This window comes from Pelobates fuscus, chromosome 7, assembly GCF_036172605.1.
Source record: "Pelobates fuscus isolate aPelFus1 chromosome 7, aPelFus1.pri, whole genome shotgun sequence".
NCBI lineage: Eukaryota > Metazoa > Chordata > Amphibia > Anura > Pelobatidae > Pelobates > Pelobates fuscus.
The window spans coordinates 85,943,745-85,959,759 of NC_086323.1; the positions used below are offsets into that span (position 1 = coordinate 85,943,745).

At 41.3% G+C, this 16,015-nt stretch overlaps 1 protein-coding gene across 1 annotated transcript; it reads left to right on the forward strand.

Moving 5' to 3' along the window:
* The first annotated feature begins 34 nt into the window (after nucleotides 1-34).
* On the forward strand, nucleotides 35-15,893 carry METTL13 (methyltransferase 13, eEF1A N-terminus and K55). Its single transcript, XM_063427354.1, has 8 exons — nucleotides 35-211; nucleotides 3,644-4,397; nucleotides 8,634-8,833; nucleotides 10,745-10,940; nucleotides 11,695-11,856; nucleotides 12,883-13,095; nucleotides 14,997-15,128; nucleotides 15,286-15,893. Exons 1-8 carry the CDS (start codon nucleotides 59-61, stop codon nucleotides 15,558-15,560), a joined length of 2,085 nt encoding a protein of 694 aa, XP_063283424.1. The 5' UTR covers nucleotides 35-58; the 3' UTR covers nucleotides 15,561-15,893.
* The last annotated feature ends 122 nt before the right edge of the window (nucleotides 15,894-16,015 follow it).

Here is a 16,015-nt window from a genome sequence, read left to right on the forward strand (position 1 = left end):
GAGGTTGGAATGTTGACAGCACGTGTGAGCAAGGGGCTATAGGAGAAATTGGTATATCATGAATCTGCTGCCCAAGAGCTCAAAGGAGTTCGCCTCCACTGAATATTGGGAGCAGTTCTTCAGAAAGCGAGGGGAACGAGCCTTTGAGTGGTATGGCGGGTACCTTGACCTGTGCGGTGTGTTGCACAAATACATTAAACCTAAAGACAAGGTATGTGCTGAGCGACAGTGGATTATGAAAATGTACTGATGTAACCAGCTCCGGTAATATAAATTATTTCATACACGGTTCCATTTTTTTTTTTTTTTTTTTTAACCCACATATAGTTATAATGCCCTGAACATCCATGAAATGTCAAAACACTGTCAGATATGCTTTAGAAAAGCTATTTATAAAACTGACTGGCGTTCATTTGCCAAACTCTAGATTGTAGTGAATTGAAATCCAAAAGGTAAAATCTAACTGAGATGGGAAAAATGCTGAATTCTCAACAAAGCCAGACGTGCGCTGCTTTTTGCCTAAGATTTGTGACATCTGGTGAATAACCCGTACTGAATAATCTAGTAGGATTGGAAATCTAGCACATCAGGTATTGCAAGTTTAAATCCAGGTAAAGCAAAGTAAATTTGGCACCCTTTCCTTACTAGTCAGGTACTGTGGCTGGAAAAGGGAGCACTCAACAGTTTAAAACTTTTTTTTATGGCTTAATGTGCTGAACGCTCCTGGAGGAAGTCTCGCACCCAGGCAGACTATCTTCATTATAGATTCATGTTGCTTTCGTACAGCGCAGCCCTTGCCCTCGCCAAACAGTCCTACTTTTCCTCTCTCATTAGTTCATGCTCCCGCAATCCCAGACGTCTCTTTGACACTTTTAATTCCCTTCTCCGCCCTGCTGTGGCCACCCCCCAAACTAACCTTACAGCTGATAGCTTTGCATATTACTTTACTGACAAGATTGAACAGCTAAGGAAACAATTCTCCCCTCCTTGCCGTTCTCTTTCTCAACCACACATAAATCATGCTTTCCCTACCCTTCAGACTTTCTCCCCAGCTACTGAACAAGAGGTGGCTGCACTTCTCCATTCCTCTCGCCCCACCACTTGCCCACTTGATCCTGTCCCATCTCACCTCATCAGATCTCTCTCCCCTTGTCTTGTGCCTATCCTAACACACATCTTTAACTGCTCTCTCTCTTCTGGCACTGTTCCTGCTGACCTTAAACATGCCACTGTAATACCTATCCTGAAAAAAACATCTCTTGACCCGTCCTCCCCCTCGAACTATCGTCCCATATCCCTGCTCCCTTACTCATCAAAGCTTTTGGAAAGACTTGTCTTTACCCGTGTGTCTCACTTCCTTAATTCCAACTCTCTCCTTGACCCTCTTCAGTCTGGCTTCCGCCCTCTCCACTCTACTGAGACCGCTCTTATCAAAGTGACTAATGACCTAATCTCCGCTAAATCCAAAGGTCACTACTCCATATTAATTCTCCTTGACCTCTCTGCTGCCTTTGACACAGTTGATCATTCTCTCCTCCTTCAAACTCTTCAATCACTCGGTCTCTGTGACTCTGTCCTCTCTTGGTTTTCCTCCTATCTCTCCCAACGCTCATTTAGTGTCTCCTTTTCCAAGGATACCTCCTCCCCTCGCCCTGTCTCGGTTGGAGTTCCCCAAGGCTCTGTCCTTGGTCCCCTTCTATTTTCTCTTTATACTGCCTCTCTTGGAAAACTTATTGCCTCTTTTGGATTCAACTACCACCTGTACGCTGATGACACTCAGATATACCTCTCCTCACCGGACCTCTCCCCGGCCGTCCTGCAATGTGTCACTGCTTGCCTCTCTTCCATCTCTGACTGGATGTCGTCACGCTTTCTCAAACTTAACCTCTCTAAAACTGAACTCCTTGTCTTTCCTCCTCCTAATACTGATCCTCCTCTCTCACTCTCCCTTCAAGTCAGTGATATCCACATAAGTCCATCCCTACAAGCGCGCTGTCTTGGCGTCATACTTGACTCTGGTCTCACCTTTGAGTCTCACATCCAGTTTGTTGCCAAGTCCTGTAGGTTCCAACTCAAAAACATAGCCCGCATCCGCCCCTTTCTTAAGCAAGATGCTACCAAGGAGCTTGTCCATGCTCTAGTAATTTCCCGCATGGATTACTGTAACCCTCTCCTGATTGGTCTCCCCAAAAGCCGTACTGCCCCGCTACAGTCTGTAATGAATGCTGCAGCTAGACTGATTTTCCTATCCAGTCGGTCCTCTCACACCTCGCCCCTCTGCCAGTCCTTACATTGGCTCCCTGTATCCTATAGGAGTCAATTCAAAGTGCTAACCCATACATTTAAAGCACTGAACAATTCCAGCCCCTCTTATATCTCTTCACTGATCCAGAGGTATGCCCCTCCTCGTACCCTCCGCTCTGCCCGCGACCACCTCCTGACCGCTGCTCGCACCCGTACGGCCAACTCACGCTTGCAGGACTTCTCACGGGCGGCTCCTCTCCTATGGAATAACTTGCCTACTGCCATCAGACTCTCCCCTAGTCTTCAATCATTTAAGAAGGGCCTTAAATCCCATCTCTTCAGGAAAGCGTATGGCCTCCCAGAGTAATCTCTCCCTTACATACCTGTCCCTATGGGATAGTGCTTTGCTCTCTCCTCCAGCTCTGCTTCACTCCTACTTGATATTTCCTATCCTAATGTTTCTAATACCCCACCTCCTATAGACTGTAAGCTCATTTGAGCAGGGTCCTCTTCAACCTATTATTCCTGTCAGTTTTCTTGTAATTGTCTTATTTATTGTTACATCCCCCCCCCTCTCAAAATATTGTAAAGCGCTACGGAATCTGTTGGCGCTATATAAATGGCAATAATAATAATAATAATAATAATAATGAAAGCATGTAATACTAGTGGTTCAATCAACGTCGACGCCGGTAGGACCAACAGAAACTGAATGCATCTTTGCATCACTTTGATAAATAACCACCTTTGTGTAACTTTGAAATGTACGTTTAGCTACTGTACACATTATATTTTATATCTTTCTCTGAATTCATAGTTTTTCTGAAAAAAGAACAATGTTTTCCTTTCTACGTGTGAGGGCACACTAGCCTAGTTTATCTAATTGGATTCTTCTAGTTTATCTATTGTCTTCACAGTGGCTTTATCTACAACCTCTTTTATCATTCACAGAAGAGGTGATGCTATCACTATTAGCAGTGTTTTTATGACAAGAACATCATAATTCCGTATGTTAAATATTTTTTTACTTACATTGTTCTGTGATAAATTTACTAGGTATGTTCCATATGCCTTTTCTTGTCTGTTTCACTCTTCAAAAAAATAGCAAAGACTTTACTGCCGTTTTGAAAGGAAAATTAAAAATATTTGTCAAGGAGAAATACCATTGCAAGGTGTAATCGATGACATGCAATTTATTTTAACAAAAGGAAGGTTTTGTTGTCTTTACATCTAGTATGTGTGGTCATGCATGACATGATTACTTGAAAGCACGTTTTGTTCATTTATTAAAATGTTTGATTACATGTAAAATTTCACATTTAAATTCCTAATCTGGCCCTATCCGATAATCTTCATGTAGTCCCTTTATTAACATTATTTTTTTCCTCATGTTTGACAGGTTTTGGTTGTGGGCTGTGGGAACTCAGAGTTGAGTGAGCGCCTGTATGATGCTGGATGTAAAAACTTGACAAATATTGATGTCAGTGAAGTCGTTATACGTCAGATGAGTGAACGCAATGCCAGCAAACGGCCTCTGATGACATTCCAACTCATGGATGCCACACAAACTACATTTAGTGACTCTCATTTTCAGGCAGTTCTGGATAAGGGAACACTAGATGCCATCCTGACTGATACCGAAGAGAGAACTCTAAAAATAGCCAGTGATATGCTGTCTGAAATTTCCAGACTCCTCCAGATTGGAGGACGTTATTTGTGTGTCTCTTTGGCCCAAGCTCATGTGTTGGAGAAGCTGGTGAAACATTTCTCTGAAGGTGGGTGGATGGTTAGAGTTCATCAAGTCTTGGAAGGTAATAGTCCTGAATCCGGCAGCAAGTTCCCAATGCCAGTATTTGTGTTTTTAATGACCAAAGTTCGGCAGATTCCTGGCTTCCCTCAGGTCTTTGAGATGATGTCAGATGAAGAGGGAGGAAAACCTGTTCGATGGTCAAGTCCTGAGGAACTAATGGAGGCAGTGAAGGAAAGGCAACGATATGCACTGCTCAGAAACAAACTCCAGCAGAACCAAAGTTCTCAAGAGGTTTCACTGGACTTATGTGATGGGGATACTGGCAAGAGTCGTTACACTTTTTACATAGTGGATTGTCCAATAATAAAACTATCCCACTCTAATCATTTTGCTATATTTATCAGTGAGTATATACTGTGTGCTGTGGGATTCTTTTCACATTACCGTACACTGATTAAAAAAAAGTGTGGAGCTAGCAGTAGTATTAGAATATTGTTTTTATTCAGCGTTAAACTGTTTCTAATGTTTTAAACACTTAACGAGAATCCCCTGCTGCACATCTCCCTCTCTGCTGCGTGGATGAATGAGAGAGCATTAGCCTGAGCAGCAATGGGTGGCTGTGATTGCCCTAGAGTGTCAACCGATCACTCTAAGCCAATCACAGTTTCCCATTGCTGGTATGTATTGGTATGGCTAGACTAGCCATACCTCCAATAGGGATCGAGTTGTGAATGGCCAGGGACACATATTTAGTGTTAAACATTTCAAAAATGGTTTAACACTGAATAGAGGCACTATTAACAATTCAACGAGATGAAAATGTTATGATGTCCAGTATCTATAACTGGTATTATGAGTATATACATGCAAGTGGATTTTTAAAGGGTCACTACAGCATAATGTAGTTGTTCTAGTGAGTATAATCCTTTATATGCAAGCATTTTTACGCAAACACTGCCTTTTTAGAGAAAAGGCAGTGTTTACATTGCCCCTAGGGACACCGCCAAGTGACCACTCCTCAGATGGCCACTGGAGGTGCTTCCTGGCTGAGTGCTGCACGGTAGGCAGCACTGCTGTTCAGCATCCCCACGCTCTGCATGGGGATGCTAAATTTTCCTCATAGAAATGCATTGATTCAATGTATCTCTATGATGAGGTGCTGATTGGCCAAAACAGCATCTGGCTCCGCCCCCTTGCCGGTTTTATCCAATCCAGAGCTTTCCCCATGGGATTAGCTGCCCCCAGAATAAATGCTCCTGGGTGCAGTGGTCTTTTATTTTTTTTTAAACTGTGCAATGTGTATAATATGACCGGTTTTGTAGGGTGCCCTTTGGCTGCTCTGACTGAGAAAACCTCCCTCATAGGGGGCTGATTCACTGCTTTCCTATTTGGAATCTTAGATGCTTGTGTGGCATTCTCCACATATACGCATTAGATCCTCAATGCTCCTTTATGAGGAGCATTGTATTAAACCATTGTGGATGAGGCCATGAGGTGAGCAGCTATGAGGAAGCTGTTCCATTGAAATTAGTAAGTTAAAAAGCCGGAAAATAGTTCTGATTGTTTAAAAATCTTGGCCTGGATTTCAGCCGTCCCGCAGAAATCTGGACCAAATTCAGGGTTGTTTGGGGCCTGAATTACAACATCTAGGCATTGTTAAATAGAGAGACCAATATCTGGATTATGCAGTCTGGATGGTTCAGCCACATTTTGTACAGGGCTATTGGGACATAAGTGAACATTGTAAGTGTTACTCTGATCTGTTTTGTTTTTTTGGGTTGGTGTAATCATTTTAAAGGGAAACTCCAGTGCCAGGAAAACAATCCAGTTTTCCTGGCACTGCAGGTCCCCTCTCCCTCCCACCCCCCATCACTGGTAGCTGAAGGGGTGAAAACCCCTTCAGGTCATTTACCTGAAACCCTGCCGATGTCCCCCGGCAGTGGTTTCTGCTCGCCGCCGCTCCTCCCTGTGATTACGTCAGCTGGTGGGCGAGACTGATCCTGCCTGCAGGCTGAGGAAACCTAATGCGCATGCGCGGCATTGCATTAGAGCTCTCCATAGGAAAGCATTGAAAATGCTTTTCATTGCTTTCCTATGGGGAATTGAGCGACGCTGGAGGTCCTCACACAGCGTGAGGACGTCCAGCGACGCTCTAGCACAGGATTTCTGTGCTATAATCCAGGAAGTGGCTGTCTAGTAGACAGCCACTAGAGGTGGAGTTAACCCTGCAAGGTAATTATTGCAGTTTATAAAAAAACTGCAATAATTACACTTGCAGGGTTAAGAGTAGTGGGAGTTGGCACCCAGACCACTCCAATGAGCAGAAGTGGTCTGGGTGCCTACAGTGTCCCTTTAATTCTATATTAATGTTGCAGCGACATGAGCATAGAGCTGTATAGGTACTTTTTTTTTTTTTTTATATATATATATTTTTGTTGTGCCATGAAATACAGACATATTTGACATGCCCCAACAGCAGATGTCAAACCGTTCAGTTCACAAAGCTTTCTTATGCTAAAATGGTATATCAAGAAGGCTATTTGCCACTGATGTCAGAACTCATAAAGTACTGTCTAGACATGAAGAAACAAGAGAACAGTTCTGTCCCTGTGTAATGTCAGAAAAAATCAATAAAAATCCTTTATTAAATAAATCTAAAAACACACACTGGTAATGACAAAATCAATGGTCATCCCTGCCGCAGTGATGGATAACTGAGGCAGAAAAGATGACTCAAATTTACAAGCACTAAGTGAGGAGTATGTACAAACGGGAAGTGAATGGACAAAAATACGTAGAAAAAAGACTGGGGCACAGGTCACCGAAAACGGTGAAGTAGATATGTCCCTCAAATGGTGGCTGTACACAATGTACGATATGTTAGCCAAAAGTAGCAAAAGTATAGTTTCTTATTGTAAGCTAACAATATCTAGTTAGATCTCAAAACATCAATCTGATACATACGGCACACCAGAAAATGGTAACTGTAGTCTGCACGGTACACTTACTCAAGTGGCGAATATATACAATGTATCAGTACGGTCTAACGGTATCTATGGGAATTCCACAAGTAGATCCGATATGTGCAGCCCACCTAAGTAATGCCCCGAAGTAGATGGGGCTAGTGTAGTCTGCTATAAAATAACAGAAAATTATATGTGGGAAAAGTTATCTAAATGAGTGCCCCTAAACAGAGAACATGTAATCACAAATCCAATCTAGTCCCAGCCTTGCAGAATCTCACTGTTAAGATGAGATGTCTGGATAGCACAGTCACTATAGTGGTAGATGTGTCCCTTGGTTAGCACACAATGATAAAGTAGGTAGAAATCCTAAACTGTGCCTTCGAGGGCACCTGTATCTGGTTAGTAGATATCTCAAATAACTATCTACATAAGGAGCAAATGCCCTAATCTGTGCCTTCATGGGTACCTATCAATAATGCTAATAACGGTGCTAAGCTAGGTTAGAGAACTAGAAGAAGTTAAATAGTCTGTAGTCTAATTGTCCAGCTACAGTGTAATAGGTCCGAGAATCCTGGGTGTTGCAATAGTAGCTGCATGTAGAGTAGCACAGCAATGGCAACAGATCACACCTATCAGGATCGATATCTGGAGCCCTGACGTGCGTTTCACCAAACACACAGGCTCATCAGGGGGAACTGACTCCCCGAACAGGGTGAGCTTAAATAGCCCGCCCAGAGTCCTCATTGGACAAGCCGCGGGCATGATGTCATCAGTAGCCGTTAATGAGTACGGTGGCTCGGCACGATCAAAAATAAAAGGCAAAGCGTGTTTTTAGATTTATTTAATAAAGGATTTTTATTGATTTTTTTTTTCTGACATTACACAGGGACAGAACTGTTCTCTTGTTTCTTCGTATCTATCAATTTAGGGTTATCCCCTTATCTGTCCCTCTGACTTCTCCTACACTCGTATAGGGCCTACCTCTCCTATTACTGTCTAGCCATGCATTGTTGTAGGTGTAATGGACTTGTGGGATCAAGATAGGAAATAAGGAACAAAAAGTAAATTTGTAAGCATTTATAGCCCACCATAGACATATGATGCTAACTAGAGGTAATTGAGGCTAAACATGCTGAGCGAGTGAGCAACTGAGACTACTTTACAATGAAGTTCACTGGAGTGGATCACAAACAAACAACAAAAGTAGGTAGCCTCCACCTCTGCCCATAATAAGCCCATAATAAGCTGACTAGTGTTGTCACCGGGCTTAACCTTTGCCCTTCATAAGGCTCTTGTCTTTTATGACTTTTTTAAGATTAGGGATTTTATTTATTTTCACCTACCCTCTTTTGGATTTCCTTACTAATGATGCTCCTGGATTTGTACATGTCCAAGCAATTTAGTTATAAATGCAGGTTTACACTTACCCTATGACTCTGTTACAGTTGTAGTAGAATCAGATTATTAATATCCCTGTACTTAGTTTGTTTCTGACATCTTCCCATAATGCCATGCTACCTTTTTACAACTATATCTCCCTTCTATAATGCTATGTAGGATACACCTATTCATTGTGTATAGAGAATTGTTTAATTTTTTTTGGTTTGTTTTTTATTATGTAATCATTGTCTCTGTATCCATGCACCATAATAGATTATGTATGCAATTTGCAGTTCCTCAAGGCAGGGAAACTGAATGGCTTTTTGGATCGGAGCCAGGTCGAAGGCAGCTTGCTGGAAGTGTTGGATTTCGGCGTCTGATAATTGTGGCTTTGCACAGAGATCAGCAGTATGATGGCATGCAAGCTATTCAGGCAGAGTTGTCCGCTAAGGTCCTAGAATTAGCTCCTGCAGGATTGCCAGATAACCAACAGGTACTACGTCTTATCTGAACAATTATTGTAATTTTAAATTGTCACATGCTACATCTTGCATTAGGGCAGCATTGCTAGAAATTTGATAGGAAAAATGTATATACACACACACATTATGTGGTACAAAAAGGTGCAGTGTATTATGGGAAAGTAATGCCATCCATCAGGGTGTTATGGAGATATAAATATAAAGCAAGTGACTCATCATCTCCAAAACACTCAAACCCTTTTCTCTGCCTGATTTAATCTTTTAAATTACACCGTATTTGGCACTTGATACACACAAAACATTATGAAGGGAGGAGTGGAAGGAGAGGGAGGCTGTCTTTATGGAGATGGAACACTGTTAGACTGTGTGTGTGTGCACACAGTCCAAAGGGCTTCTATTTGAAGGTGCTCACTGCACTGCCTGCGATTGAAGAAGCTTGTTACTGTGTGCTGGTGATGGATGTCATTTTTACCCAGTGCCAATATCAGACTGCTAAATTTTCCAGTGGTGCAACACGACCCTGGCATAGTAGAGCCTAATCTTTCTGTATAGACAGTGTTTCAAACAGAAATGCAGCACATACATATACTGCTAAAAGGTTAGAGTACTACTTTAAGATGGCAATATTTTCCTTAAATACACACTTCCTTGTTTTGTATGTTTGATATTATTAGGGTCGTTTGGATTTAATAATGAGTGTTAGTGTAATGTATGGGTTAATGTACAATTTTTGTGTTTGGGTTATGTAGGGTTTCTGTTTAGTATAATGAGTTGGGGGTTAAAGAGAGGACATTTCTCTAAGGACAATATGGAGAATCTAACAGTATGCAGAATATTTTTATTATGTTAGCAGTGATGGGCTCCAGCCCCCTCCTCACATTTGAATACATTGCCCCAAAAACCAATACACTGCCCCCTTCCACTCTTCTTCACTGCCCCCCCCCCCCCCCACTGTGACTGAATACACTTCCCCCCCACTCTCACCACTCTAATTTAGTACGCTGCTCCCTCCTTCCCCAATTTATTCCACTGTCCCCTCCACCCCCCAAATGAATACACTACCCCCTCCCCAATTTAATACACTGGCCTCATTCCCCCCCCCCCACCCCCCAAACAATTTAATACACTTGCCCCCTCCCTCCCCCCCCCAAATAAACTGTCCTCCCTCTCCAATTTTTAATACACTGCCCCCTTCCTCATTCAAATTAATACACTGTCCCCTCCCTCCCCTTAATGAATACCCTGGCCCCCACCCTCAAATTAACACTGCCCCCCTCCCCAATTTTAAAACACTACACAGGAAGGTACCCCAAACCCCTCTTCTCCTACCTTAAGATGAGCTGCCCGTCTTGCACAAGCAGGCCATGTGCTTCTCTGGCACTGCGAATGGAGGAAAGGGGGAGTGGTTGGCTTGCTCTGCAGACAGACAGCCACACTGCGCTCTTGCGGCCGTGGAAGGGAAGACCAGAAGCAGACAAGAAATATCTTTCCTGTCTTGCGGCTAGTCGCTGACCCAGGGCAGACGGGCCACAAATATATTAATTGTGCACCGCAAGTTTGACATGCTTGCACTACAGTATGCATGGTCAAGAGCAATACTGTTGGCTAGGTTCCCCCAGGCATCTGGGTGGCCAGTGGCTATATGTGTCCTTGGTTAGCAGCTTGGGTGACTACTGACTGGTGTTTGAAGCTTTCACAAGATTAAGCTTAACTAGGTCCCCCAAGTATCTGCAATCAGTTTTTTCTAAAGCCAATAAACCGAAGTACACCCAGGTAGGTGTCAAACCATTCATAATGGTTTGCCTCCTTATTATGGGCACCATAAACACTACAGCAGGCTATATAAGTTATTGTACTGGGAGTACCCAACTAAGTAATTCTGTTTCCTTTTACATTTTATTTATTTCTTCTATTATACTCAGGTTCCATTTCTTTCAACTGGTGCAGACATTGGGAACCGTATAGTACAACATCGGGGCAAAAGCGAGTTAAGCGGCGAGTTTGTCATTGAAGATGTTAGAGGAGATGGGACAGACTACTTTAGACGTCTTATATTTCTGAGTAACCAAAATGTAGTACAGTCTGAGGTCAGGTTACTTCCAGGCAATACTAACAGTGGTAAGAACGTATGTTATATTTCGATTTTCCCATTACACTATACAAATAAGCTTTCTTCAGAGCTCCAGCAGAATGTTTATTGCATCTTAATGTGTCAATAAGGACCATGACAAATTTTCAATATTTGCAAAGCCTTTGGTTCATCAAGCCCCCATCACTGTCAGTGATTTGTATACATGACTGTATAAGACTGCTTTCTTAATCAGTGATGTCTATAGGTGGACTAACATACAGGAGCAGAGGGTGTAGAGGGCTCACAGTGCATACAATTTGGATAAACATCTCTATCCTTCCCTCTCTGGCTCTTCTGAGAGCACAAACAGTGGCTTCATTTGTCATTAATTAGCAGCTGATCTTGTCCACAATTCTTCCCATCTTGTGAGAGTAGTGCAACTGTGGCTGAAAGTTAAACTCTTGTTAACCCCTGTTGTATGCTTCTGGATTATGGAAATCCTCCATAGACCATTGAGATGCTCCTGTTTGGAGCTTCTTCCTAGTCTGGGAGAGATCAGCAATTGTAAGAGCTAAAAGTGTTTCATTATTTACCCATGTTTAAATATTGTTTCATTTCCAATATTTTGTGTCTCTTTTTAGCTTTGGAGGTCTTATAAATCTTTTCAACCTGGTTGTCTCATACACTAGTGGCATACATTTGCTATCACCCAAAACATCTTATTTACACACTAAGGGTATTTAATTAAACATAACACTTAGCTAATGGTTGATTAAATACAACAATGTTTCCATTATCCAGGTCAGAAAAAGAAGAAGAAAAAAGACAAAAAAAATGGGCCAAAGCCGTTCGATGAATCAACACTCACCAGTCCAGTAATTGATAAGGGCTATCTGTGCTGTGAACATCACAAGGCAATGATTTCTGGACTTGCCCTGCTTTGTAAGAATGGGAGGCTACCAGGTATTGTACCTGTCTGATGGGGCTGTAGACCTTTTCATACATCAGAACTGCATGGATCCTTGCATTCTTGCTTGGCTTCCTGGCAGTGCAAAGATTCTCATCTGGTTGCATTAAAAAAAACCTGCAAATATTTTATCCACACAATATTGCAGTGTATCGTTCACATTCCCAAAATGATGTGTGATTGTATGCATCGTTTTCCGTTTTCTGCTATTGAACTAGTTGCATTATGGGAATGAAGCCGGTTTGGTGTAAAGATTATGCCCCTGTAGTCTCACGTCTCAATTCTCTGCCATTTATGAGTTAAATCACTTTTGTTTCTGCCACACCTGCCCTGAATGTGACTGACACAGCCTGCATGAAAACAAAGTGGTTTCAATTTTCAATATGATGTAACTTATTTTAAAAGTTTTTATCTGCTGCTCGGTAAATTTAATTACACACAGGAAGTGCCAGCAGGGTCAAGAAGGCTACTAACAGAGCTGAAGATAAGACGATGACCACTAGGGGGACTTTCTTGGTTGAGCACGTCAACATTCTGCTTGGAGGCGCTGAACTTTCCCTATAAAGATGCATTGAGTCAATGCATCTCAATGAGAAGATGCTGATTGGCGCAGAGCGTCATTTTTCTGCGCATCTATCAGAGACAATCAAAGGTCTGCAAGAAAAAGACATGTTACAAAACTGACCCTGTAATGACAGGATTTAATTTCAGTATCGAATGAATGTTATCAGAGTAGACATTTTTATAAGTAGGTTTGGCTAGTAGCACAGGAATTAAAATTTTAAGCCCTGTTGAATTAATACCTTTTTATTTATTTTATTTACCTTTTTGTCACTGTCAGAGAATGATCATAGGAAGTCCCTCTAGTGGCTGTCTGTATTACAACCACTTGAGGTGTTTTTAAGCGAAATGTAAACCTTGCTTTTTCTCTCGTCACGTTAAGCTGTAATGGTTTTGGTGCTTGGTTTTCTTTTCGTGAGATACTCTTTTAAAAAAATGTATACATTTTTTATTACTTGCAGAGAATCCAATATCTGTTCTGGTGATTGGACTTGGTGGGGGCAGCCTGTCACTTTTTATCCATGATTACATTGGGAATTCACAAGTGGAGGCTGTTGAAATTGACCCATCTGTGCTTGATGTAGCATGCCAGTGGTTTGGTTTTTCACAAGATGAGCGCATGATAGTGCACCTTGGTGATGGCTTTGTCTGTATTAATGACTTGGCGAAACAAGGTAAGGTTTGTCCACACTGTGCAGCGGTTTTCATAAATACAGGCAGCAATAATAAGTACTATTAACATTTAGTTAGTTTTGAAGCCTGAGAATCAATTATTAAATTAACACATACTGTACTGAAATTTAGATTAGCAGTGTTATTCACTAAATTGAGAATTCAAGGTGAATTTCAAACTTAAGGCCAAAATAGTTGAACTGTAACAAAAGTCTTATTCAGCTATGCTTTCTGTTTAGCTACCTTGGCCTTACATTTTTAATTCTCTTTTAATACTGCTTTTAGTGAATATCCCTGATAGAACGTTTACAATCTTTCTGCTAAACCCCTTAAGGACACATAACATGTGTGACATGTCATGATTCCCTTTTATTCCAGAAGTTTGGCCATTAAGGGGTTAAAGGGATACTTGAACAAATATAACGATTACAGCATTCTGTAGTGGTTATGGAGCCAGGAGTCCCATGGAAAGCTGTGAATATTTTATTAACAGTTTGACACTTAGCTGTGTCAGACATTCGTAGTCTTTCTGGCCTGCACTGATATGCTAAAATGGAACATCATATTTTTACATTAAAGAAGAATTTTAGATGCTACTCACTAGCAGAGAGTTGGTAGCTAACACACTTTAATCATTTAATAATGTTCACCATTGCTAGGCTCATGCAAAGTATTAACTTTAGTTTTAGCTTGTAGTGATGTCCCGAACAGTTCGCCGGGAACCGTTCGCCGGCGAACATAGTGTGTTCGCGGTCGCGAACACGCGCGATGTTTGGTCCGGCCCCTATTCGTCATCAATGAGTAAACTTTGACCCTGTACCTCACAGTCAGCAGACACATTCCAGCCAATCAGCAGCAGACCCTCCCTCCCATACCCTCCCACCTCCATGACGAATAGGGGGCGGACCGAACATCGCATGTGTTCGCGACCGCGAACACGCTATGTTCGCCGGCGAATGGTTCCCAGCGAACTGTTCGGGACATCACTACTTATTAGTGCAGAACAGAAAGACCACAGGTGCCTGACAGAGCCAGGAAAAAGTGTTTGTAAGTGATTTGACAGCTTATCAAGGAATAACACCAAGGGACTCCTGACACCATCATCACTCTACATTGCTTATAGTATCTAGTTAACTTCTTGTTTATACTTTCCCCCAAATACTCTGCATCACGAGTAGCTGGGGAGCTTATTAGGGTTGATGGTTCATCTCTATGATGTGTTTTCTCAAAGATTGAAAGACCTCAAAAAAGCTCAGTATGATGAAGGATGTAGTTGCAAAAATAATACACTTTATTTACTAAAGCACTGCAGGAAATAAATTAAAAAGGAGAAAATATTAAGGGACACTCAACTACCCCCCACCCCAATAAAAATGTTTAGTATGTATAACCCCAATACAAAATCCATGCATTTAATTATGTATTGATTGTTATATCTAAAATCTGCTTGCAGAAGTTGCAGATCTCTTGTATGAAGCGTTTGCAAGTCCTTCCCTGCTTGCCCAGGCCAGACTGTCCAATTACAGATTTCCCAATGCAGCTCAGTGAGTGATCTTTGCAAGGCAGGTGCTCTGTGCAATTGCTAAACAACCAGAAAGTATCAAGACCGTTGGGTCGTAACTAGATTAATTTAAAAAATGCCAATTTCTATTGAAATCTGCACTCACAACAAGCTGAATTGCATTAGGGTTCTGGAGTATCCCTTTTAACTAATATAGCCACTTATTTCTAGAGGTAGAGAAAAATATATAATCCGTGACACTATAATTAGACCCAAGGAATACTGCAAATGTTAAAATCTTCTCCATTGTCTCTTAGTGTTTCTTGGTGTGAATACTGATAATTTCTGTCTTTGGATATGTGACTGCTATGTTATCTCCCTCATGTACCCATCCTTTTACAGGAAATACTCTTTATGATGTGGTGATGTTTGATGTGGACAGCAAGGACACCAGTGTTGGTATGAGTTGTCCACCACCTGCGTTTGTAGAGAAAGATTTCCTAATCAATGTTCACAAGATCCTGAAACCTGATGGTAAGAACAATCTACATAGAGGTGTGTGTGTGTGTGTGTTCCTATGTGCATCTGCATCAAATCTTGACCTGTTTATCTTCCACATTTTCAATGCAATATATTTTATTATTCTTGTTTTATTTATTTTTAATAAAGTATTAAATTTGATTCTTCTCAGGTATCTTTGTTTTGAACTTGGTATGCCGTGATTCAGCGTTGAACGAGAGTGTGATAAAAGTTCTTCGTGACGTTTTTCCCCTGATTTATAAACAAAAAATAGAGGATGAAGTGAATGAAATTCTCTTTTGCTGTTCAGTCTCAGAAAAAAGTATGTGCCCTCTGGGTCTAATAGAGTCGGCAAAGAATTTGGAAAAGCAGCTTAAAAAAACTGGACTTCTTTGGGACAAAACATACGATTTGGCTGAAATGTTAAAGAATGTGAAGATCATTTGACATGGGGTGTATGAAATAATTCTAAATCATAACTGAGCAACAATCTTGTACCACAAGAGAAGATAATGGCAACATTACAGAGAATTGTGTTATTCGTGGTTTGTTTGTTAGTAAAGGGAGGAAAAGCTTTGCATTATTTTGTCCTGTAAGTGTCTAGATTGTCAAACTTTGCAGGAGACTTAATTGTAGAGCTTGTGAACCATCAATATGCAAGTTTGGTTCTCAATCATTTGCCATTGTAGTGTAAGAATATGTGTTATAGAATATCAGAAAACGACAGCATGCTGCGACTGAATCTAAATTGCAGACCATCAGCTGTGGAAGAAGGGCAAAACTGCTAGCTATGTTTGTTCCTAAGTAAGGAATAGATCATTTAAAAACATTTAAACATATTTTTTTATTTTTAATCTGATTACAGACTGATCAGGATTATGCCCTTGAAACATTAGGAATAT